Below are 26341 nucleotides of genomic sequence, written 5' to 3' on the forward strand. Positions count from 1 at the left end.
AGGGAAATTAATCCGTTTCAGTGGTGGTGCTGTCGGTGACAAGGACAAGCGCCCTTGTAAGTGGCACTTGGTGCTCCATGGAGGCCCGGTGACCATTGGCTTCTGTGTGCAAGTGGGGTGAGGGATGGCACGGCCGGTGGTAATGGCAACGCTCTCTTTTGTGTTTGTTGGCGTACTTCCAAATGGGAAAAAGTCCTTCTAAGCTGCTTTTAAAATTTGTTGTATGTTCAGAAGTCAACTTAGAGCGTCACAATCTGAAAAACTGGAAGTTTAGAAGCTGAAGAGCCTTTATAGAGGGAAGAGGTGGATAGTATCTGGAAAGGAGTTGTCTTTGCAATTATCTCCACCATGGGTGTTTGTCTCTTGCCTTCACGTCATGCTCTCGAAGCAAAGGCAATGGCCTCTTTTTCAGAGCCTGTTGTGACATGACAGATTCTTGGAAAGATTCATTAGTAAAAATCAACTTTTAATTTTCCTTTTCTGGAAAGAACAGCTTTTATATTAGGTTTTGCTATGTGAAACTAGTCCCTGTACCTTGTGTAAATTACACTGCAGTTGCTGTTCAAGGTTGTAATTTACAGGGCCAAGCCCAGGTTGCAACTGTGCAGCTGCATCAGCCTACAGCTGTTCTTGGCTGAGATCAGGCTTCTGCACGTATGTGACAACAGACATCAGGTGGAATAGGAAGGCAAGTTTAGGGAATATTCTGGATTTTTTGACTGTGCTGCCTTAGCGAGGGACAAATCAGTCTGGTTTTGAGAGTCAGTGGGAAAGTGTTGTCAAAATTTATGTAAAACATCTGGACTTGCACTTGTAAGCAGTATTATATGCATAATAGGGTGTTGTTTATTTTTAATTACAAATACCATAAAGAGGAATGCTGAAGTATTTACAGAGATGTAAATGTTCCATACCTTAGGAAGACGGCATTGACATCCTGTCCCAGAAAATTTATTTTGTACTTATTCTTGGGACTATAAAATTCAGTTTTGCTACCACTGCTGAGGAGTGTTGGATGTACAGTGGCCTGAGTGAACCACAGGGGCATGACCTCTTGGAAGAGATCCTAATACACACTGTCCCAATTACAGCTGTCTGTGGCATGTAAGAGCAATATTGGATATCAAGAGTTTCTGGTTCCTATTCTTGGTCTGGACTAAGCTCATTGTCTATTGGCCAGAACATTGAGCAGCTAGGCTAGCCTAGCTTAGGTTTTTTTACATTTATTCTCAAGTGTTACAAATGGAGATAGGGAAGCTGGTTTTATTTCTAGGAATATGTGCTTTGTGCAATTTCTGTATTTTTGCTTTGGAATTGAAAGGATATGCTGGTTGCCTTCCATTTATGATAAAGGTCATAGTGGCTAATAATAGCTGTGAAGAATATTTACCTGAAGAAATGGAACCAGAACCCAGGATCACTTGGCTACCATTTGAAGCTAAGGAACTGTCTGTGACAAAGGTGACTTCTTTGCTCTACCACTGGCACAGGAAGGTATGCCAAGACTGGACTGGACAAAACTTGAATATCAGGTCAAATAGTGAGCACTTGGTAGGTTTGGACATGTCTTTTTTTCTTTTTTTTTAATTCTAATTTTTTTCCAATCATAAGAAATAAAAACATATTAGGATACATAAAAGCATAATTGGACAGGCTTTAGTGGTTTTAAACTAAAAGATGGTAGATTTAGATTGAACATAAGGAACAAATATTTTACGATGGGGATGGTAAAGCACTGGCCATAGGTCATCCAGAGAGAGGGTGGACTCCCTGGAAACATTTAAGGTCAGGTTAAGCAACCTGATCTGGTTGAAGACCTCCCTACTCATTGCAGGGAGGTTGGACTAGAGGAGCTTTAAAGGTCCCGTACAGCCCAAAGTATTCTATAATGGCAGACCCCTTAACATCCCATAAATAGCTTAAAGATTCTGAAATCCAAAAACCAATTTGTGGAAACTCTTGGACTGCTTGGGATATGTGTTCTTTGTCTGCTCTTTCCAGAATCAAAGTGTGATCCTAAAAGACATATATAACCAAATGATTTTAAATTTGTAAAAAACCACTTCCCTACTCCCAGACAGAGCAGGAGTTGTCATTTTATCCTTCTCTATTCTCCTTAACAAGACTGGATATGCAGCTGCTCTATTCAATTGCTTGCTTTATTCCCCATACAATCTCTTCCTTCACTCTCCCTCATCCCTCTTCTCTTAATTTTCTTCCCATTTTTTGCTTTTTATGCTTCCTTCTTTGCATTGGCAATTTCCACTATACATCTCAAAAATGCCTCTTGCATTTTTTTTTTCATTTTTAAACTATTGCTTCCTATATCGCCCTTTAATAGATCCTTCTTTGTTTCTTCCTCCCGTTTCTCTGATGTTCACTGCACTCTGCCTCACTCTGTCATCTCTTACCTGCACCTGGCGTGAGTGGCTCCATTTGAGCCGAGAGAACTCTCCTGGGAGCAGGCTCTGTTTGGCCAGTGCAGAGTGAGGGAAAGTGGCTGCTCTTCCTGGAGCTTTGCCAGAGCTCAGCTCCCAGACACTGACTGGAGGTAGCAGCCATTTTAAGTAAATTAAGTAAAACTGCACATTTGAAGACAAGTACAGAACCTAATGAAATGAAAGTCACCAAAAGCAATATAAGCTATTTAAGGCTTCAAATTGAGTCTTAAAATTGGCTATTGGATTTACTGCAAAATATCAACTTTTAAAAATAATAAATGGTTCGATAACAAATTTATACAGATTTAAGCTTTATAAAGAAGTTGACAAACAATTACTGAAAGAATGACATGGAGGTAGATTAAATATATATATGTATATATGACTACTTCAGTGAGGACTGAAAAAGAGGAAAAGAGGACAGATACTGAAGGAGCTGTACCTTAATATGGTTCTTCTGACCTGGCAGTATTAAAACTGTGGAAATTATTCACTGTTTACAACAAAGCTAAGTAACCTGGCAATATAGGAATATTCTGTTTTGGAAAATCTAAATATTAACTGCTACGATACCAATATGTAAAATTAAATTACAAGATCAGTTAGGCATTTTTCATCTACTTGGTTCCATTTTTTAAAAAATAAGTAGCCCTCAATTAGTCTAAAGTGAAACTAATCTAAGTTGAAAAATGTGTTTCTACAATGAAACTTGTTTTTTTTTTAATACCATAACACTTTATTTTAACCTTCAAACTAGTTGGAATAGTGACTTTCTGTCAAAAAGACTAGCATGCTTTGTTAGTCACAGGAGGCTTAAAGAGGCTTAAATTGCTTCATAATGAATTGCTTAAAATAAAAATACACTTTATGCAATGTTAATTGAATTAACTTGGCTTATTTGGGCCTTTCTTACATTTGTTTCTTTGGAACTGGCCCAGGTCAAGTAATTCATCTACCAGATTGAATTAAGCTCTTGTGTTCTGATTCAGCTCTCAGTACTATCTTTTAACTTCCAGTTATAAGGGAGTTGGTTGCTAGGAACAAAAGAAAGTTGTTTTCTTCTAGTGGCTAGTTGATCAAAAACTGTCTTTACATCTTGATTTTCTTTGGTTCTGGAGTGCTTTTCCTTATCCTAATGATTGATCTATGGAGTGAAACTGTCTCCTGGGAAGAGCTGACAGAATCAGTGCAGTCCCTTGCATGTGAATCCTCAAATCATCTGAAAAGCAATAACCTACAAGTAAATAGGGACATAAAGGAGGGGCATAGAATGCCTAGAGCCAGCCCTGTGAGAGGTGGGATAGTTCATTAAATTAAGTATTTTCAACTGCTGTAAGAAAACAGTTTTGCTGCCTTTAATGATTCAGAGTAGCACAAACAGGTTAGAGCAAGTGTTGAGAAACTCTTAATTACAGTGTTGATTTAGGGCAGGCAGACCATACAGCCCAACATAAACAGAGTGCAGAAAGCAGAGACATAAGTGTTAGGACAACTCACTTTCAACTGCCCTTATTTACTTTTTTCAGCTTTAGTCATCTCTCTTTGACACACAGAATTATGCATATTTCATCCTTGGAAAATCAGCCTGCACTTTTATTAAACACTGTTTTTTTCACACTTCAGATTTCAACTATGTATTTCCTTATGTGCATTACTATTTGGTCTGAATAATTAGTATTATGAATTACCCAGAATAAACATGCAGAATAATTCATGGACTAGTGCAAAACAGAACACCAAGTGCCAGTGAATGAAATTCTGAAAATTTTACCTGATCTACATTAAGGATCACAGTATTAATATCGTGTGAGAGGCTGGGTGTTGATGTGGAGGCTGGAGATATGTAGATGGTGTGTAGTGAAAGGGAGGGAGGTCAAGTGTGGCACCACCATGTACAGGATAGATGGAATGTTAAATAGTAACATTCACACCTTGATTTTCTTCAGAGCAGCTTATTATTTTTTGGTAGAATTTTCAGTATAGTAACAACTCAGTAATGAAAAAGTAGTAACTTGAAAACTGGAAACTATTCCAATAGTACAACTTTTCACCTATGTACTGATTTTGTTTTTAAATGTTCATACTTGACCTATTTGTGTTTGAGTTTCAGAATATATTTAGAAATTATGACACGTGATTAATGTATTATGACACGTGATTAATATATTCTTCAGCTAAGTAACATGACACAGTTTTCTTTGTAACAGCTATAAATTTTATAGCTGTATGAGCTTATAATTAATTTCTTATGCTAGGAGTTTGTAAGGGAAATACGGGAACTATTCCTTTGTCTAGCAGTTGTTCTGAATAGGTGGCTATTTAATCTGGGCTTCTAAATCAAACTGTTTAAAAGCTCATATTTAGTTAGTCACGTTCAGCTCAGTCTGACAGATATTTCCTCAGAGCTGATGATTCAGATTGCAGCAGTTTTCCCTGGGAAGAGGGAGTGTGCACGTATGTTTTTTCTCCTTTGGAGCTCTCTTCCTTTCAGGAAGCAGCAGTGCAATGCTGTCTGTAGGTAAGACTTCAAACCCCATGATTCCTTGGGGAGAGCATGCGCTGAAGGCTTCCAGTTGTCAAAGTGCTCTTGCCAGGCTGGTCGGCTATTTGTCATATACCAAACCTGAGGGAAGGAAATAAATATACTGTCCTTTTGTTGATCTTAAAATACAGAAAATCCAAAGGTAACTGTTCCTTAAACATTTCTGCATTGGTTGCGTGGGTTTCTGCATGCAAGTGGAGCTGGTATTGCTATGGGGATATAGATTTCCTGTACTGGATTGTAAATTTGTAGGAATACTTACACTAGCAAATAATCAAGAGTACTGCATACTAGTCCAACATTAGACATTGGCTGGCCTGTCTTTCAAAGTCATTTATTAACCAGTATTTTTTAATTTGGACTGGCTTCATTCATTAAGGAAGGTCTTGACCTTGACAAGAGGGTTGAACTGTGCAGTGATTTTTGCCTTTAAGAAGCACTATGGAAGGGAATATGAATCATGGTTCTTAGGATAAAGTTCAAAACCAGCTAGCTAAGTCAAGGTACATATTTGAAGCAACTACTGTACTAGCCACTATAGATAACTTGGTGACTAACTAATTTAAATATAACTTTATTGACGACAGAATTTTAACATTTCAGCTGCTGTGCGTTTTTCTCTAAATGTATTTTTATACTGATAGCTCAGATCCAAGGGAGAGGGGTACATATAATCCTTTTCTCCCTCTGATGTGTAGTCATCAGTAGTTTTATGTAGCCTTAGGAGTAATAGTGATGTGGGTAGAAGTGAAGCTAATGGAAAGTTACACAGACAGAGCTTGGTATATTGTGTTTTACTGCAGTATTGCTTTAAAATGCCTTGCAAGGTTTTCTGCACTCCCAGCAGCAGCAGCAGCGCTGCCTGGAACAGATGGAATGGTTTACCCCGTCCTTAGGAGATTAATGTTGTCTCACTGCATGGTCTGCTTAGGAAGCCTTGCTGCTCGTTTTACATATTGAGCTGGTAAATCAGGGGGAGCATAAGCAGTAACTGACTAGATAGCAGAAACCTTCCTGACGTTCATTTTAACTAAAATGTGTGTGTATTCCTCAGAAGATATTTAAAGGAAAGAACAAAAAACACCTGGACCATCTGATGTCAGAAAGGACAGTGCTGACAGTTTCACACTTTGCCACCTTTCTTAAACAGTTAATTGATTTGGCTTTACATTGTTACATTACAAAAACAATCCTAAAAAATGCGGTCTTAGGCGTGTAAATGTCATATGATGAACTCAATAGCAATGCAGTTAGGTATTCTGCGATGGCCATCTTTGACATAGTTATTCAATTAAAGTACGTGATTTGGGGCTCATTTAAAATACTTTTGAGATTTAGAATGATCTCCTCAATTGACTAAAAGCCTGCAAAATACGGATGTTCCTGTTGTGATTTCATACAATTGCTGTTCATTGATGTCTGTATTGTATTAGTACTATTAGGTCTCTAAATAATAATGAAATTACATGATCTGCTCTGTTTCATATGGAGCACCTTTTCTAGCAAATATAAGCCTCAACCATTCCACATACATTTCCTTTCTAAATTTTTAAGTTATGTATTGATTTAGCAAATAATTTACATCCCTAGTCTTTGTCTTGTGCATATAAAGATGGTTTTTAACATGCGGCATGTCTATATTGTAAATACTTCGATTTTCCCTGGATTTATATTTTATCTGAAAGCATCGGAAAGATCATGGTCTAATTATACCTCTCCAGCCTGCTGATTTTGACCTTAGGTTTTTCTAATGGACAAATCACCGATGATTTCATATGTATGTGTATAAATAGAGCGGGTATGTATATAAATAGAGCGAGTAGACAGCTATACCATCAAGCAAAGGACTGCTTTGATGTAAAATAGCGTTTTACGCGGAGAGATCGTAAGGTCACCGAAGGCAAATGTAGCAGCCGTCGGTGTCTTTGTAGGCGCAGTGTCTCCGCCCCCGGCCCCCTCCCGGCCGTGCCATCGCCGGCGCTGCCCGGAGCCGGCGCGGGCTGGGCTCAGGAGCGCGCAGGAAGCGATTGTGCAGCGCGGAGCCGCTCCCGTGTCAGCGCCAGCGTCCCTGCGCGCCTTCGCTCTGATAAACCTCAATCACTGCCAGCTTGCTCGTTAATTAAGGAAAATCGGCACCCGGCTCCTTTAAAGGTCCCCTAATAGAAAAGGGGGTGGAGAAGAGCGAAGACTGGTGTCTTTTTAACCTTGCTGAAGGACGCAGCAGTATTTATTGACGTATGCAAATAACCAGGGGGAGGAGGTGGAGGAGGAGGGTGCTTGGAAAAACAGGAACCAGAATCAGTTTCTCATTGCAGGGTGAGAGCTCTGAGTTCCGGTGTAAGAGAAAAGAGACGTGGCGAAATTGCTGTATATCTCTGCCCTATAAGCACACCTCTCATTTAGACTGAAGGGAAACAGGCATCAAAAAGGGTGAAGCATCTTAAAAAATATTTTAAAGGCAATCTAGCACGATCAAGGGTTACATATTCCTAAATGGGGGAGGGGGAAGATTACGGGTTTGCCTTGCAATATGCTGTAGCATAGTACTAGCAATAGGACGAAATTTTTGGCTGGCAAATTATTAAAACAGACTGGCTTGTGGTATGAATGACAATGTTAATAATCTGTCTTTGTGGTTTTTTCCCCTACTGTTTCAGCTGCGCAAACCATGCAGGATGATTTACTGATGGACAAAAGCAAAGCCCAGCCCCAGCAGCAGCGGCAGCAGCAGCAGCAGCAAGATCCAAACTCAGCAGAAGCCCCCTCTACGCCCATCTCGTCGGAGACACCCAAACCAGAAGACAACAGTTCAGTGACTAGTATCGGCACATCGGCTCCCTCCCAAAATAGCAAGGAGAAGATGCAGATGGAGTCTCCCATTTTGCCTGGCTTGAGCTTTCACCAGCCTCAACAAGAACCTGCAGCCGGCACCTCCTTGTCTCCCTCGTTTGGCAGCACCTGGTCTACAGGGACCACAAACACGGTGGATGATAGCTTTTTCCAAGGGATTACTCCAGTCAATGGGACAATGCTTTTCCAGAATTTTCCACACCATGTCAACCCTGTATTTGGTGGCACTTTCTCACCTCAGATTGGCCTAGCTCAGACTCAACACCACCAACATCAGCAGCAGCAGCAGCAAGCTCAGCAGCAGCAGCAGCAGCGGAGGTCACCTGTGAGTCCTAATCAGGCACCTTTCGCCCAGAGAAATGCTGCTTACAGCCATCAGCCCATCATGACCAGCAAACCGTCTTCCTCCTCTGCCTCTTCTTCTTCCTCCTCCAGCTGGAATAACCATCAAAATGCGGCTTGGAGTACACCTTCCAACCCTTGGGGTGGGCTGCAGGCTGGTAGGGACCCTCGAAGGGCAGTTGGAGTGGGGGTTGGCGTGGGAGTGGGAGTCGGCGTGCCCTCCCCCCTCAATCCTATTTCACCCCTTAAAAAACCCTTCTCCAGCAATGTCATTGCCCCTCCGAAGTTCCCACGGGCTGCACCCTTAACCCCCAAATCCTGGATGGAAGACAACGCGTTCAGGACGGACAATGGCAACAATCTGTTGCCTTTTCAGGTAAATGACTAGATGCACCTTTTGCACGATGACAGCTATCACAAATTTGTGGTTTTTGTAGGGCTGTGTTTCATGTTACTGTTGTCTGACTGGCATCTCCATAACTCATATTTTCATCAAATAGTCACCTTACATGAAAGAAATGGGGTTGAACCTGGGGAGTGCATACACGAAGATTTCCTATTCTAGCTTAAGGTTTAAAATCCTGTTTTTCTTGTAACTTACTGTTAAATGCGGTGCGTGGAGGTTTTTTGTTGTTGCTCTTTGCTCTTTTTTTAGCATCTGAAAGGTAGTAGCCTTCATGAAAAACAGGTTCAGCAGACTACGTTCCCTTGGTGCTGTGTTAGAATTTTTTTTCCTATTCTCCCATATGTGAGAAAGCTGAGATGTTGAAATTGCTGGCTTCAGTTTTCTAACTGGGTTGTTAATTTTAACCAAAGATGCTTCTTGACCTGAAATTCAGTTAATTATTTTATCACCAGTGCAATAACTAATTGTCCTTGTGTTGTGGTGGGATTTAACAGGGAGTCTGCTTGCATAAGGCATCCATATGAAAAGCTGTGTACATCTAATACGAACACCCTGCTGTTATATTCACAGTGGACGTTTTGAATACATCTTGAAGCAGCGTGGGTGTGTATGGAAAGAGTGGCATATCTGTCCTTTCCAGTAAGGAAATGCCTAATACAATTGACATGGTTTAGAAATGGCAGGGAGGTATTGTATAAAATAAACCATTTTATGTTGTTCAGAATATTTGCAGAGAAAAGAGACAATAGGACACGACCTTCAGAGCCATATTGCAATGGAGTCTATTTACTAGCTACATAGCTCTGAAATATTTAAAGCTGCAGTGCCCTTCACTGTTTTTTTTTAATCTATGACGACAAAGCAGATCAATTGCAGCTGAAACTGGGCCAAATGGAAGATTTGCAATTTTAATGCAGAATGAAACCTGTCATGGTGTGAAATCCATTTTAAGTCGAAAAAAGCAGAGCTTGCACTTGCAGTTATATCCATACCAGGTGAAGTGAACCTCAGACTTTTTCTAGGCTAGCTGTTTTGGTCAGATGAGTCAAAATTTTCTGCTTTGAAATACAGGTAAATCATTCACAAATGCTTGCTTTTTAGGTAGTAGTTTTCTTAAGAAAGTATGACCTCTCAAACATCTGTAACTTACCAGTTTAGTAAGAATAGCATTTAGATTGACAGTTTTAGAAACACAGTAAAAAAAGAAATCAAACAAATGCACCCCCACCCTCATGATTTTAGGAGACCGTTGAAGTAAAATATATGCACTTTCCAGTCCTATTCAAAGAGGACATCTTATAGTCAGCCCTGAAATTTCATTTTGCTGCTTCATTCTGTTTAAAGGGAGAGTTGCAATTTTTTTATTGGCTGCCCTAAATGAAGGTGGAGTGGCTTCTGGTGAGCTGCTGGTTAATGTCTCTGAAGCACTGAAGGCAGATTACACTTTAGCCACAATACGCCTGGTGTAAATAGTATGTTGCACAGAGCACAGCACCACAAAAGCTAATAGCTCCCAGTCATTTTTGAGTAGTGGGAAATGTGTTTCAATTTACAAGTATTTTTAATTGTCTACATGTAAGGCATTACAAATTTTGGTATATTTGAATTAGTGGTGAAAACAACAGTAAATGGTCTTATTTCTGTGGTTTGGTTAGTGAGATACATCTTTAATGAATACAGAACTTTATTATTGTGACTGTAAATTGTCACGAATTAAACTGGCAGACATTTACTCATCATGAGGAGAAAAAAACAGATAACTGCTTTTAAAGAAAAGTTCTTTTGCTTTTGAAATTAAGGTTTCAAAAAGCTAAAGTATTAGCCAATATGTAAATTTGGAAACCTGTTTTCTGTGAATTTAACCTGGTATTTTCATGTTCAACTGAAAGCAAATGCTTAGGCTATTCTCAGCAGCAGCCGGTATAGCAGTCTGATTTCAGAGACTCAGAACACTTGTATTTTTTCTTCCTATTAGGCTCCTTTTTTTTTAATACAAGCTGCTGAATTTTGCTTATTAAAAATTTTTCATCTGGGTTACTGTTGATTGCTGCTATACTTAACGAAATGCCAAAGACATTCTGAAACCATCCTATTGGTAGGAGGCAACTGTTTAGTTACACTGAAAAAAAGAAAATTCAAATTAGTCTAAGAGTTTAATCTTTGCTGCCAAGGTCCTGGTTGTCTTTTTTTTCTTCTTTCCCCCACCCCTAAATTGGGCAATATGTTGACACAGTAAGTTTTGCTTGTCAGCACTATCAAGTAGTTCTGGCAGGTTTATCCATTTACATGTGCCACCCCCCATAACTGCGTGGTACTTTGGAAATATCTTCCAGTAAACTTTCTAGCAACACACTTATGCACATTAGCAAGTTCTTAGTGTTAACCTGTTATTTTATGTTAAGATTATGAGGCTTCCTTAAGAAAGAAGAAAACTATTAATATGTTCACTGTTTGAAATAACATGAGAGAGCTATTTTGTAGTTCAGGTCTTTGCAGTGATCACAAGTTTTGATCAGAAAAGATCTATAACCAAGATTTGCGTTCTGAGTCTATAATATTTGAAGAAAGTTGATACTCAGGTATTGATATATCTTGTTCTAGGAAAAAAATGTCCAGTTTGAAAATGTTTCTGTTAAAACGTATATAAAGCAATATGCTAGATATTTTCATCCTTTAATTTGAGTAATATTTTTGTGCATCTTGTATGCCAAAATCAATTGGTGTCTGTCCCAAGGAGTTGTGCTGCAGAACATATCAGAAGGTTTACAATACCACTTGGTAGGAATTCTGCTGGTGTTTGCCTTGTGATTGGTGTGGAAAGGCCACTAAAAATGCTTTGAAGGAGACTACATTCATATACCAATGTATTAAAAAAAAGGGAGATATAAAGCTGATGGTTGAAAGGAAAAAGAGAAGTGATCAGTCTGGAATGAAATGTAATGTTGGAAGTAAGAGTTGGAGACGAGATCATGGGAACAGATGTGGAACTAGGCCAGATAGGAAATACAAAAACATGGCCAGTTTGTTCTTCTGAACGTGCTTTGCCTGCTGACTGGTTCAGGTGAAGGGTGCCTGGCTGCCGTGTGGCCAGCAGGGTGTTGTGCTATTATGTGAGGTGCCCCTCAGCTCTGGCATTTGAGGCTGGCATTAACTGGTTGTCCCTGGGAGGACACCGTTCTCCCGGCAGTGGCTCAGTTCCATTTTCCAGAAGAGTGGTGGGGCTTGTACAGAACTATTGTCATCTCCTGCTTCTGTGCTGCTCCCACTATTCTATTTCCCTTCACTTGTCTCAGGTAAATAGTGTATTTCTTTTGGCTTTTGGCCATGTGAAGATATTGGGACACAGCTTGTGGGTTAGGAGGATTGATAGTGCCTGAAATAGATCCTTGGAAACAAGGATCAGAAATTCTCTTTGCAGGGAAGATAGAGAAGGAATTAAAAGTTTGCAGACCAGTATCTAATTAAGTATGTCCACCTTGTGGATTTTTAATTATAGCAACACTGTAACAATTTTCCAGAAACTGTGCTGAGTTCTGCCATTTCCCAAGTAATGTTCTTTAGAAACATAAAATGCATTGCACTTTGTGCTCTGAAGATTCTGGCATGCATCAAACCATCATTGGCAGCTTCACTGATAAATATTTCTCTGGCAGAAATAAATAAGGTGATGTTTATTGTGTATAAAGATAGTTTTAATGTGTTAATCTTTTGCAGGGAGACTGAGAAAGAATTTTTGGGAAAGTGTTTTGGTATGGTGTTTTTTTCCTCATTGTTTTCAGTTAGAATTAGATAAAATTATAAGCTAAATTTAGAAATTTTATATTCAATATTTCATACTTAAACAAAATGCCAATTCTAACATGCAGTTAGTTTGTGTTTAAATGTAAGTGTGTATATATGTATAGAGTTCAAGTATTGGAACATTCAGGAGTGTAACAATCAAAGTTTTGTGTTTATGAGTAAAGAAGGTTTACTGACTAATACACTCTGGTGACTGATTTTAAAAACCTTTTTTAAATCTGGAGGGTTTTTTAGGCAGAAATAGTTGTATGCAACTATGTAATTAGTCTATTTAAAGATTAATTTTTAAAACACTGTATTTCTTTAGTCTAAATTTATCATTCTGGGCTCTAGCTTCATGACAGTTTAGTAGATAACTGCACTTAGTATTGTTACTGTTACCTTAAAAATTATTTCTTAAATTGTAGTCCAGTCTTCATTTTTCTTTCATGATGATGCACAAGCACTGACAGCCTGCAACTTCATGGATGACAAAAAAAAAAAAAAAGAGGAAAGTACCTAGGATTCTCAAGTGCTTCTGTTGGTACTATTAACTAGCATTTTTTGTAGCTGGATTCTGAATAGTAAAATGTGGGAGCCCATATTGTGGTATTTCAGTAGTCTTCCCATGTAACAGATACAAGTAACACGTCATATTCTAGCTAAGTAGTTGAGAAGAATTTTACAACTTTTTGTTAGATTTTAAATTTGATTGAATTACAAATGTCTGCGTTTTCAAATTAACTAAAACATAGTAATGGTACAGGAAAAAAGCACATGGCTGCTTCATAATGAAAGTATTATGATTGAACACTAATTGCTTATTGATCAGAGTTTTGATTTGAAGTAACCAATCATAGTTAAGCTGTCAGAGTTAGGCAGCTGATATTCTGATCTGTACATAGCTAGGACTTCCTTAAAAACATTAAATGTATTAATATGGAGCAGTGAATCAATAATTCTGCCTGAAAGATTTGATTAAGGACTTACCTGTCTTTGGGAGGAACCATAGAAGGGAAGGTGTAGTTAGTTTTGCTATTTCCCCTTCTTGGATCATGTCTCCCAGCTTTCATCTTTTTACCTGGACTTCTTTTGTGAATAGAATGTGAGAGGAAGAGAGACCTGGAAAAGTTGTGTTTTTCAAGGTGCTTTTCAAGGAAAAAAAAGAGTTTGCTGAGTGAATGATGAATATTTCCATTGTTAGCATTTGGTAAAATATCTCTCCTTTCATTAAGGTCACTCAAGAGTAATTCCTAGCAGATCTATACTAAGGGGAAACTAAAATAAAGCACGGTTTAGTTTAAAGATTGAAAGTGATCTTAAACAGTGCATGTCTGAATTTTGCTTCTATTCTAGACTTTACAATTTTTAGGCTATCTTATACATTCTGTACCTAAATTTAGGGCAGCATTGCCATGTTTTGTTTCATTAGTTTTTTAAATCTAATTTTTCTGTGTTTCACAAAAGCATTGCTTTTAAGCAGTTGTTAGAATGCTGCACATACTGGTACTAAGCATTGTCTCAGTAGTTAGAAGAATGTAAAATTTTTGTATATGGAATTAGTTCTTCATTTGTGTAATCATTTTGTTATTAAATTTTAGAATTTAAAAAATGCAAGATGTGAAAGGTCACTGGAATTTTGCTTGTTTGTTCAGACTTGGTCAATATTTTTGTTTCCATAAGTTTCAGTTAAATGATTCTGACTTTTCCTGGAACCTACAAGTAGCATTTGTAAATCACAATTAATTGATGTCTTCCTTTTCCTTCTTGTTGTGGATAAGTGGCTTTGTACCTTTATTGTATGTTTCTCAAGCTCATTCCAGAGATAAAGTTGTCAGTTTTTCCTAACATCTTATAGGAGAGAAGCACTGTGCCAATCAGGATAGATATTGATCTTCTTTGTCACAACAGTGTTAGAAAAGATGATGTGAAGTCCATTCTGCAGAGGTTAATAAGAGGCACAGAGTTGGAGAAATTAATTTTCTTCTTCAGCTTGAGAAGACTAAAACATTGTAAGATTTTTCTGAAATGTTTAGAAAACACGTCTTTGAAAACAGAGCATCCACTGCAGTCTCTTAAGTTTAATGGTTGTGTTAATCTCAAATTAGGCATGAAAAAATGAAGACAATAAATCGGTTCCTGTGAAAACTTTTAGTTTATGCTACATACCAGTTTCTCAGGAATTAAGAACTTTTTGTCAGGGAAGAGAAAAGAAGCAAAATACTTAATTTCTTTGATACCCACTTTTCCTTCAACTGTTTGGGTTGTTCTCTGAACATCTTCCAGATTGTGGAGAAGTCTTACTCTTGCTGTTCCTAATTCTTTTCTTCTGGATGGCTTTGCAAAATTTGCAAGAATTTGCAACAGTTTTCTTTTAAATTCCTAGAGTCTAAATAAACTACTTAAGCAAAACCACAGATTCTGTGGCATGTTAGGATGATAAACTTCGCATGATTCATCACCCAAGTTAAGAAGACTTTGATCAACTCCATAGTTCTTTGTTCTTGGTTTAACAAGTTAATGAAAGGAGTACAGAGCACTGTCAATAGGTTTCAGTGGGCATGGCCCATTTTCTTTGTTTTATCCACCCTTGAACGCTTTGGCTGCCTTCAAACATCTATTTCTTCCTGTTCCTGAATTTTGATTTTTTTTTTTTTTTAATGAGGCTTCTAGTTTGAGTTGGCCTCCCCTATTCCACTTTCTGTGTCAAAGCTTCAGGTTACAGTGGAAGGCCCAATAAATGCCTGTAGTTGTAAGCTGAATCGTGTTCACTTAGTCCTGTGCAAAATTAATAGCATGGGGAGTTTTAAGTAGGTTTAATTAAATTCAGAGAGAATGGAATTTTCAGAAATACTACCTAGAAGGTCTAAATTCTAAAAATTTAGACATTTTAACCAAGGGACAACTTAGTCTGAACATATAGAACTGATTTTCTTTCCCCATGCCCAAACTGAGCTTCCAAAATGTATGACTTGGGATGGATTTTCACACAAATTGACAAAAAAACCACTTCTGACATAAATGAGAAAAGCATTCATTATGGCTTTATCATGGATCTTTTATATATGATTTTGTTTTATCTCATAGTCGTAAATGGGTGTTTTGGTGAAATTCACCTATGTATAAGAATCATTGTAAAGGTGCTCAGCTTAAAAAGATTCATCCTAAAAACTTACTTTTAGCAACACTGTAGGCAACTTAAAGCTGATCTTTTAATGAGAAATGTCAGACAACAAAGAAATGCACCCACCAAAGCTCTCTGGGTTTTATTCCTGAGTGAGGCTCTTTTTTGCAGGTAACTCATATCCTAAAGAGATTCTTCGGAATTGTAGCTTCTTCTGGAAATTGCTGAAATAAACAGAGCAAACATTTTGTTTTAAAACATTTGAATGGTTAAAAATTGTTTTGGATGAAATGAAAATTCCTAATTCCTTGTTGGAAATTGCTGCTTCATTCTGCTGAAGTATCTTGCTTTATGAAATAGATGTGTTAAAATCATTAATGAATTAACATGGAAGTAGCTGGTGTTACTCCCAATTACAACATGACCTTATCACCTGTGAAGGGTTAACAAATTTTTAATGTATTAACTGATTGTTTGCATGGTAACAGATGGCTTATAAGCAAATCTAATATCATCTCTTGATGTGCTTAGTAAGCATTAAGATGTGTAATTACCAAGTGTGTAAAATGTTTATAGTACACTGTAGGTTTGAATTTATTTTAAACTGCTTATAAAAATAACTTTTAGTTTTAAATTATGATGCCCACAACAGTCTGACCTAATTTTTCACCTTGCTAAATAATTTTCTTTTTCATATATTCTCTCCAGGATCATATTGTTTCTTCCTGTGACAATTGAAAAAAAAAATTGAGAACAGTGAGGCCTCTCACATTAACTGAAAAGGTTTTTCTTAAAATTCACAAGGCCCGAAGTAGCAGCTGGCTGTGCAGCAGGAAGACTAAGACAGAACAAGAGAGTAGAGGAAACAAAAGTCAGGAAGAAGAAAAAGTAGGACTTTTATAGTACAGAATGGAAGGGAAGCTGTGGTATTTTTTAATATGGCAATCCAACATGATAATATACCCATTCACTTTCTGCAGATGAGAATTTCTGCTAATAAAATCTTGAAAAGTTTGGACCACATTCAACATTTAGTGGTAAGGGTCCTCAGGTGGGTGGCTCCTGCTCCTTTTGGCTGCTAATAAGTGGAGCTATACCTGTGACTTCTGAGTAAGAAAATCAGCCCTAATAGTCAGCAGATTTTACAGGTGATGTTTTGATGCAAGTTTCTGCAGACAGTACCTCCCTTGTCTAAACAGAAACACAATCTTCCAACATGTTTTTACAAAGTAGTTGATGACTTATATAACAATTTGTTCTTGCTAGGCAAGGGAGAAGTACCTGCTGTTGTGTATACCATTCAAAACTACTTGAAAATTGATCGTAGTAAATCTTACAGGTTTTTAGAAAGGCTTCACTTTGTATAGAAACTGGAAAGTTTTCCTGCCCATCTTTTTGTTTGGACAGTATCTTTGTTTGAATATAAACCTGAACTGGTGAGTGTCTCAAAATACAGCTCAGTCCTTAGCTCCACTGGACATGTAGAACAAGGAGAATTAATTTAAAAGAGCAAACACAGTGAAAATAACTTTTTTTTTATTAATACAGGCATGCATAGTATGAGATGCATAGTTTGTCATACTACCTACAATTTTGTTTACCTTTTTACACTTAATATTTATATTTGTGGTTTGTAATTGTCCAGAAATTGACTAAAAAACCCCTGTATTTCTCTTTTCTGTCTCATTCTTACTGGTTGATGAGTAACTTCCCACTTTATGATGAAGACCGAGTCCTTGAGGTTGTGACCTTGTAGTTAGTGCTATTAAATATCAGTCTGCTTTGCTGCAATTCTTCAGCCCTTTTTGTACCATCAGCTTATGTCCTCTGGGTTGATGATGTCTTGTAAATATTATTATTGTGTATCTTCTTTAATAACCAACATTACTCATTTCAAGTATCTCAAGTAATATCAATGAAACTAGTCTCAAAATTTGCCCTTAAGAAACTGCATTATTCACTTTTCTTTAGCAGATTCTGTTGAGCACTAGCAGTTCTTTCCTCTTTTGCCTTTTTTTTTTTTTTTTCCTTACCTCAGTTGCACTGGTTACTTTTTTGTCCCCGTTTACATGGTTACTTTGCCTGTAGCACCATGTGAAGCAGTCTGTGGAAGTCCTTGTTAGATCAGCCATATCCTAATCTTTCAAGAAGCAGGAATCACCTTTTCCAGGGGATTGCATCGGTAATGCATAATGCTGCATTGTTTCTGCACTGTACTTCTTAAGAGAAGAAATCCTTGCATTTCAATCATAAAAACTAGGAACAATGTTTGTCATCTTTAGTTTCATATCCTGCTTCAGTTATTGCAGTTCTCTCATTTTTATTTTGCTGGTCAGATATACACAGTGCTGGCATTGTTACTTGGTCTAGCTTTCGTGGTTCCACTGACAGCCTTGCTGACTGACTGGCTCCTTTTGATTAGGATGTTGCCATGCACCTCATCAGTTACTGACTTGGATAGATGATATTTCTTTCTCTTACTATTTATCTCTCTTCTCTATTTACCCTTGTTTACCTGATTTTCTTCTATGAATGTGAAGAGCAGTTATGGAGGTGATATTATTTTCTCCTGACTTCTTTTGGTGTTCTAAAATTTTTTTCTCAGTCTCTTGCTAGACTTTTTGTCGACATTTGTTGTCCAAGGTATTCATGCTGACCTTCTTACAGCAGTTTCCCTGAATATATGTAAGTGGCTGGACATCCTCGTTCTTTCCTTGTAGCAGCATTTTCTTAACATGCTTGTCAGTTTTTATTACCCTGTGCAAAAAAAAAATTAAAATTAAAAAATGGAGAATTCTGTTTCAAATCAGGCAGGCTTTTATCTCAAGACATTTTTCCTGTCTGGAGCAATCTTTACTAAATTTGCCATGTGCTAATCAGTTTAGCTCTTATGATGTAAAAGGAAAGTGCTTTTCCTGCTCCTATGAATATGGTTTTCAATTTCTGCATAAAGGTTTCCTTTTGGTTAATTGGCTGTTCACACTTGTACTTTTGTTGTGTCAGTGATTTATGAATTATTTTAATTAAATCCAAATGTGCCACAGTAATTTGAATGCATAACACCTACCTGACAACACAACTGCTCGTGGCCTCTTCTTATCTAAGGGGAAGAATTTTTATTCTGGTTGTTTTCAAGACTTTTACCGTAAGTGTTCCGGCGTTTTATACACAACACACTTAGTTATTCTTTTCCTCATATCATCTATTCCTTTTAAGCCCCTTAGGCAATAAAAGATGGAAGTATGCATAGTGTTATTCAGTTACTATTTTAATATATTATCTTATGAAGGTAATACATTTAATAATTTAATTCTAAATTTGTTATTAAATTGAAGGGTTTTTTTATACGTGGGATGATTCAGTATTTGCCACTGAAAAAATTCCTTTGTTTATAAAATTTAATCTGAAATTGAATTGCTTGCATATAATTGATATGAGGAGTTGCTTCGAATGAAAACATAAATTTTGGACTGGGTTTTTTTTTGCTCTGCTTCTGTCATTCCTTCCTGTAATTGGAGCTTGATGTTACAAGTGGTCTTTGGATTGCTACTGTCTGCTGTTTCGTGCCTGTTTCTTGCATATGTGCAGCCTTGGGTGATTTTGTAGATGATCAGATACGTAATAGCAAATATTTTAAAATTAGGGTTTCTAACATAGTGACACTTTCAGAAAAGGTTTGCATGGTATCTCACTGGTTATGCAGGAGTCTTCAACTCATGTTTAGAAGTAGCTTGAGAAAGCCTGTAGTTCTGTTTCCCTTACATGAAGGTGTCTGAAGCAGCTTGGCATTCTGTGATTGATTTTTGTCCTTGATAAAGTCCCAGAATTGACAAGATTTGCTGCCTGTTCTCAATCCCCTTAGGAAGAAGATGACAGACTGGATTGTTGTGTGCCACAATTTATCATGCATATTGATAGTGCTATGATAGTATAAAGTTAGGAATTGGGTAGTTCATGAGTAATTGGTAAGTAATTAGTAATCAAAGTGTATTGCAACTAACAGGTTAAATTTTTTCTTTAAATCCTGTTGGATGCAAAGTGACATCATACTGCAGAAGTCACCTTGTCTTCTCTGGGAGCTGTTTTTCATTGCAAATGTTTCTGGCCTGGTTCAGGCCTATGAGTAAATATTGGTGAATAGCCCCAGTTCCACCCAGGCCTTACGAACAGCGATCTCCACTGTACCATTTCCTCTTCTGAAATGGAACATGACTGTCCTCTCTAGGGACAGTTCTCCAGACCTGTAGGTGAGGATCTTGTCCTGTGTGAAGAGATGAAACGTGGTACCTCTCTTTTGTTGAAATAGCTACTGGAGTTCTGACACCTTCAAGATTTTTGTCAAGAGGCACTATTTCCTGAGCACAACAGAAATGGAACAGGAGCATGACATGGAATGTGCCAGTTAGATGTTATGTTAGTCACATTTTTCTTAAAAGCACAATGATTTAGGGTAAGAGACAATATTATTTGTCATTAGGCTTAAACATTTCAGTGACACTTTTTTTTCCCTCTTACCAATATAGTCCTTGTCACTGATGATTGGTATAGACAAAACCACAGTTTCAGAAAAATCCTTGAGTCTCCTTTGCTTGGTGGCCTTAGTGAATGAAGCTAGTGGGCAATGGTCCTCAAACATCTGTTTGACAGTGATTACTTGTGTCTTTTCTATCTCAAATTTAGTCTCATTATGCTGTCATACCATGAGACAGACTGTAAATCTTGGAGACAACAGCTTCCTTATACAGCATGTGTCCACTGTGTTTTACATTCTGTAGTCCAGCCTGTGAAGTGAGATTGTTCAGATCCTTTCCTTCTGTAGCATCCCCAGTACTCCCTCCTCTTTGCATCTCTGCAGTGCTTTCATTTTGTGATTTGAGGTTTGCACTTGTGCTAATTTGTCTAGCAAGGAGTTCTTAGGTCAATGTTACTTTTTCCTTGCTATGGGACACAGGCAACGTTCAACTGAACAGAGTGAGAGAAGCCCAAAGGTAACTTATCAGTGCTGAACTCTTGCACAGCAAACCAATGAACCAGTTAAATTATGTCATTTTAATAGCTCAAGGGTATAATGAATGGGCTTGTAAATTCTACTGCTGACATCTTTTTTTTTCCACTTGCTTGTTTTTGTGAATTGATGGTCATCTTGGGTGTAACTACTTTAATCCTATATTTTACAAGTGTTAGAACTGTTTGTTACTGTAATCAGTAACTATAATAGAAAGTGGATACATCAGCTTTTTGAGATGCATTCAGCAGCAGGACTGATAAGCAGGTTTTTTATCTAAAGCATCACATTGAACAAAATATGATTAAACATAAATCCTGTCACTGGGTGCTCAGTCAGTTGTACTGTCTAGAGATCATTCCCTACAGAAGTGTAATGGCTGTAAAAATAATAGATGTTTTGTTGGTTTTTCTGATTTTTTTTTTTTGGTGGGGTTTTGTTTGGGTTTTTAAAACGCATTGTTCAATTGTTTTCATGGCAAAAGATGATACTTGAAATCTTAATTGTATTATATTATCACATTTCTGTTTACAAAGATGGTAGCAAGGTAAAAGATGGTGTTCCCCTTTAGAGCATTTGACTCTGTACCTGACTGTCATTGAATGGAGAAATAACATTTTAGTGATCATGTAAGTAGTATGCTTGGTATATTATAAAAATGTGTATTGGAAGAATAGCTAAGTTATCTCTATTTAGGAAAATGCAGGGTAAATTCAATTGTTTTCTTCCCCCATTTTGCAAGCAAATTGAATACTCAGGAGCTTGACAGGATATTCTGTTTAGTGAGTATGATGCCAAGTCTTATAGCTATAAAGACTGAACTTTCTTATATATTTTAAGCATGTATTAAGGGTATGCAAAAAGGGAATCTCAACTGCAAAGTAAAGGGACATTTGAAACAAATAATATAATTTTTATTAGTTTTTTAATTCTATATAATGCTGATTATGGTTGTATCTCTTCCTGTTTCTGTGCTTTTTAGTTAATCTGAAAATAAAAATTTGAAACCTTTCACTAAAAGATTTTAGAACTAAGGATTTATAAGGGGTTAAAGTTCGAATATAACTTCACCTTTCTTTGTGGAAAAGTTGTTTGAGTAGGTCAGGTTTTCAAGGCTTTTGGATTCAGTCCGAGATCTTGCATGTTAACTATGAAAGTTTATATAACACAGACAAGGTGACTAAGTATTAAATAGAGTTTTGAAATGTTATTCAAATTACATGGAAATGTTTCCATAATCTTTATACAGTTAGGTATTGTTTTATATGTGTATTAATCTTCCTTATTTTTCTTAGAAGCCTTCTAAATCGGCTTTAAAAAATTCACCTTCTGCCCAGCACACTTCCAAACACTTAGGAAAATAAAATGTGCTACAGTCGGTAATGTTGAGAAAAGACAAATATATGAGAAGTTGATGTATTCTGTGCACATTCCAAGAGCAACAATAACATAAGAAAACATTCCCCAATTTGTTCCAGTAAAGGAACACAATAAATCCACCTGTTTATTACAACCCAAAGTTAACTGGAAAGATAAAAAAGAAAGTCGAATTCAAATAAAATTCCATTAAGACTTGGTGTTAGTGGCTATGCCTCTTATCGGCATAGACAAATTTACCCTGTTGTCCATCCTACCTACATTTTATTTCTTCTTACTTGTTTTGGTTTATTTCATTTTATAATTAAATCCAATATAAGGAAGAATTACTGAAATTTCTGGTTGTTCTAGTTCTGCCTGTGTCTGGGTTGTCAGTCATGTTATTGGCAGCATTCCAGCACCAAGCTGCAAAGGAAGTAACACTTGCTATTTACTTTTTTAAAATTCTTTTGTACAGTGATAATTTTACCACATTCCTCAGATTTCCTGTATTTTGAAATACTTTTTTTTAACTTTTCTGGGAATGTGAGTGGGATTGCATCTCAGCTGAAGCTGCAAGAAGTGAAGGATTGCCTGGCGAGCATTTAGAGCATGCTGTATGTGATCATTCATGTGCACCATCATGGCATGTTGAGCATGTCCCAAGCTAAACTTCAGAATACTTTTTTTTTTTTTTTTCAGTTGTTGGTTTTGCTATTTTGACTTGAGATACTGAAACAAGACAAACTTGTTTTCCTCGTGTTCTTGGTAATAACCTGTGCTACAGGTGCTAGAACAGAGTGAGTGAGGCCTGTTTGAAACAGTGCTGGCACTTTACCCTGTATTTATTCAAAGCTGTGCTTCCATTGACTTCAGCTTTCATTGGCAATGCTTAGCAATTTTGTCCAGCCAAATCCAGGTTTATGTTGGGCACAGAAATAACACAGCAGTGACCCCTGTGAAGAAGTTTCTATTGATAGGAAAGTTGTTTAAGCCATAAGAGTTGTAGCTGCTCCCTAGATCTCATTGTTCTGATCAAAATACTCCACGTAATGTTGCAGGCTCTGATGACTCCTGTGAGCCTCACTGGAGTTATGCTATTCTGGAAACAGTTAATATTTCAGTGAGTTGAAGCCATCTTGTTGCTCAGCAGAGTTAGGTTATGTTGTGCCACATACTGGTGCAGAAAGCTGAAAAACCTAGGGCAGCATGAAAATGTATTACGCTGTAATAAATTACTGTAACTGAGATAGTGTTCAGAATATAGGAAGCTTGGAAGCTTAGTAGGAAGTCAGTGTACTGAAATATGTAGACATAGGGAAATGTGTCTTTGGAGGGGTCTAGATATCTGAGGATTTGTTGCTTGCACAGTAAAAAATATGCAGATGAGGAGTATCTCTCAACTGGCTGTGTATTTTATGCTATAGATGTATCTGACCATGCCGACAAGGATTTAACACATGCAACTGTGTGCTTCATGGTTAAGGATTATGAGTATGGATGATAGCTGGGCTTGAGCACTGTGTGTTAGTTTGCTGACATGAATTCTTAGAATAAAACTTGTCACTTTTTAACTGGACTTTAATAATTAATAGTCAAGTGTCTTTCCTGCCATAATCCTTTGCAGAGACAGAAGAAAACGATACAGCGTCAGGTTTTGGAGCATGTTCTCCATGTCTCTGCCATGGGATAGGTCAGACATTTCCTTTTTTAGTTCATTAGTTCCAATTACTTTGGACTACCTGTTCAAGCTGAAAGCATTAGTGAGGAAATCAGGCTTTATTAAGATGCACTTCTCACCTGTTATGGTCCTAGCTATAGATTTGATCTTGCCATTTTCATCCACGATGTAGTCATATATTTTTTTTCTCATTCTTTATCTTTCCCTTTCAGCAGTAAAGACATGGTTTGTGTATCTACTGGGAGGGACCTGAAGTAGTGCTGGGTATGCCCTGCCCTTACATGCCCATGCTGTGAGTCTGAAGGGGGCAAAACAAAGCCTACTATGTTACAGGGTACAACAAATGGGAAAAAGTTATTTTTATTTTAAATGTTACAAACGTGTCAATACTGCAGGCACTGCTAAGTAATATTTATTTCATAAATAAGATCACTTTCAAAATTACTTTTGCCTTCCTGGAATTTGCTGATGCACTTATTAGAACTCAGCCTGGAGTAAGCGACACAGGCATCTATCCTAGAGATAAACAGACCTCTTCAAAGCACTGTTTTGATTCATTCCTAGAGCTTGCTCATTATGTGTGTTGGATGGAGACTGGAGACCTCTGAATAATTATCATGGTTGTGTAATTAAAGACTAGCATAATACATATGCACAAAAGTGTAAGATTCAGATAAAATACACACTGTCACATTTTTCATTTTATTTTAGTGCATTGACTCTGCAGTTATTTTTGGCAGTTGCTCTTTGGTTTTGATTTTATTTTATTTTTTTAGTTAGAAGATTATAGACACTGTATTGTGTGTGTGACGTTTTTTATCATGCTTACAGGTAAAATATTTAGAGGTAGAAAGCTGAGACCCATCTCCGACTAAAGGTCCGTTTTACTTTGTGATCCTTCAAAATCTGATCCTAATAGGCATTTGTGATTTTTTCATTATGCTGAACATGTCCACTTTGAGGAAGTCCATGGCATGGATGAATGTATAGAAAACAGCCATCGAGGACTGAGATTTATAGTTTTGGGACCCATTTCTTCTCTAAGAGCTCTTATTACTAAACTATTTTTCTTTCTTTCAAGACTGGAGAATTCTAAGAACTGAAATATGCTGCCATGTACACCAGCAGCTAACGAAGGAGCTGCTGTCTGCACACAGCAGAAATAAAACCAACGTGAGCAGGCTGGACTTAATCTTTTGCTGACTTAATGATTATTCTGTAGCCAAAGGCAGTGCCTGGTAGCTGGAGATTTCTCTTTTATCCATAATGCAGTTTATCTAAGTGGGTCTTAGGAGCTTTGTCTTCTTTAGGAAAATACCCCAGCAAATCTTCCAGACTTGCTGGATTTTCAGACTTCTTTTCCAAGTTATTTTTATGCTTTATTGCTCTGTATTTTATATAAATTTTGATTTTTAGTTCATGGTCCTAGTCCCAGAACTTTTTTGTCAAGTTCTCATGTGCTGCTAAGGACCTTTATGAATTGTTTATGTTGTTAAGATTGTTTGGCAATAGATTGGTGTCCTGTGGAAACAATGCAAAAGGCAAATCCAGGGGATGGAACAGTATCGGCTCACAAAACCAGGAGAACCTGTTCATGCTGTGAAATGAGGAAACAGAATTGCGTGTGTGTGCAGAAGCACCAGTCGCCTTGGAAGAAATTGCTGAATTTAGAAAACAATTTCAAATCTGCTGAGTACAAATGAGTTAGTACTGAAATGAAAGCTACTGAGAAAAATGGTAATAGCCCTTTTATTTAGGAGCTAAAATGTTAGCCTTTACTTGTGTTTTATCACCCACACTGCAAAGTCTGTAGTCAGCATGCCTTATACTTATGCACTGCCACAACATGCTCGTAAAAGCTGTTGCGTCTAAAATTTCTTTTACTAGATTTATCTTGCTCAAGTGCTATAATGGGAAGTGTTACAGTTGCCTGGTAAAGGGTTTTGATTAAATCGATCTTCCTGTGTCTAATGTAGATCTGTTTTAATCTTGAAAATATATTGTGTGCCCCTTAAAAGGTTAGAAAGATGAAGCATCTGAACAAGCCTGCCCTGCATAGCCTTGCTGCCACGCTAGGATTTCCTTCTCCCTTTTTCCACCTGTGTCCGTGTGCACAGCTCCTTGGCAGCTTACAGAACAAAGTAGCAAAGAAGAAAATCTCCCCTCCCAGGGATTTGCTGCTTTAGTAGCATAGTTAAAATATAACATACATATGTTAATAAAGGGCAATTAAATTCAATATGTAGGCTGTGTCCTCTTCTGAACTCACGCCTTCTGACCTCTAAGGCTGTAATCTCAGGAATGTTTGAAGCTGGAATAAACTACCATCGTGGCAAAAGCAGCAGTCCTGCCCTTTTGCTCGCCTGCCAGTTGGTTTTGCCAACTCAGCTCTGCTATGGCTATATAGTAAACCAGATCAGGGCACACATCTGACTGAAAAATACTTCCTTACCCCTATTTAGGATATAAGCTATACCTTTGCATTCATATTTTCTCTTCAAAAAGGTGTTAAAATTGGGTATTGAAGCATCTGACCTCTTCACTTACATGTAGTGCATGTATCTAAAAGACACAAATAGAAAGAGACAACAAAAATTCTTGCTTTGAAGGAATGCTATAGATTCTATTTAATCAATTCACTAATATATCACTAGAATGGTTTTTTTTCATTGAAGTTAATTCTTTTTCCTTTCAATTAAGCCTTGCATTTTTTTAAGGAAGTGGTTATGAAATAAAACAAACTCTTCTCTCCTAGTGTGTATTACTAAAAAGTGAGTTGTTTTAACCATATAAAGCTTTATTTTTTGAAAAATA

At 37.3% G+C, this 26341-nt stretch overlaps 1 protein-coding gene across 8 annotated transcripts in view; it reads left to right on the forward strand.

The window, feature by feature from the left end:
• The first annotated feature begins 7083 nt into the window (after positions 1 to 7083).
• The window catches only part of CPEB3 (cytoplasmic polyadenylation element binding protein 3), a 73666-nt gene continuing 54408 nt past the window's right edge, over positions 7084 to 26341 (forward strand). For 3 of the 8 annotated variants that reach the window (XM_088169142.1, XM_088169143.1, XM_088169147.1), the window contains exons 1-2: positions 7157 to 7299; positions 7641 to 8551. In XM_088169142.1, the coding sequence (XP_088025268.1) occupies positions 7221 to 7299; positions 7641 to 8551 (990 nt within the window). In that variant the 5' untranslated portion in view covers positions 7157 to 7220. Of the gene's footprint in view, positions 7414 to 7640; positions 8552 to 26341 lie in introns of all 8 variants that reach the window. The other 5 variants (XM_088169145.1, XM_088169149.1, XM_014875329.2 and 2 more) reach the window with 3 other exon arrangements.

This window comes from Sturnus vulgaris, chromosome 8 (assembly GCF_052056855.1).
Source record: "Sturnus vulgaris isolate bStuVul1 chromosome 8, bStuVul1.hap1, whole genome shotgun sequence".
In the NCBI taxonomy this organism is placed as follows: domain Eukaryota; kingdom Metazoa; phylum Chordata; class Aves; order Passeriformes; family Sturnidae; genus Sturnus; species Sturnus vulgaris.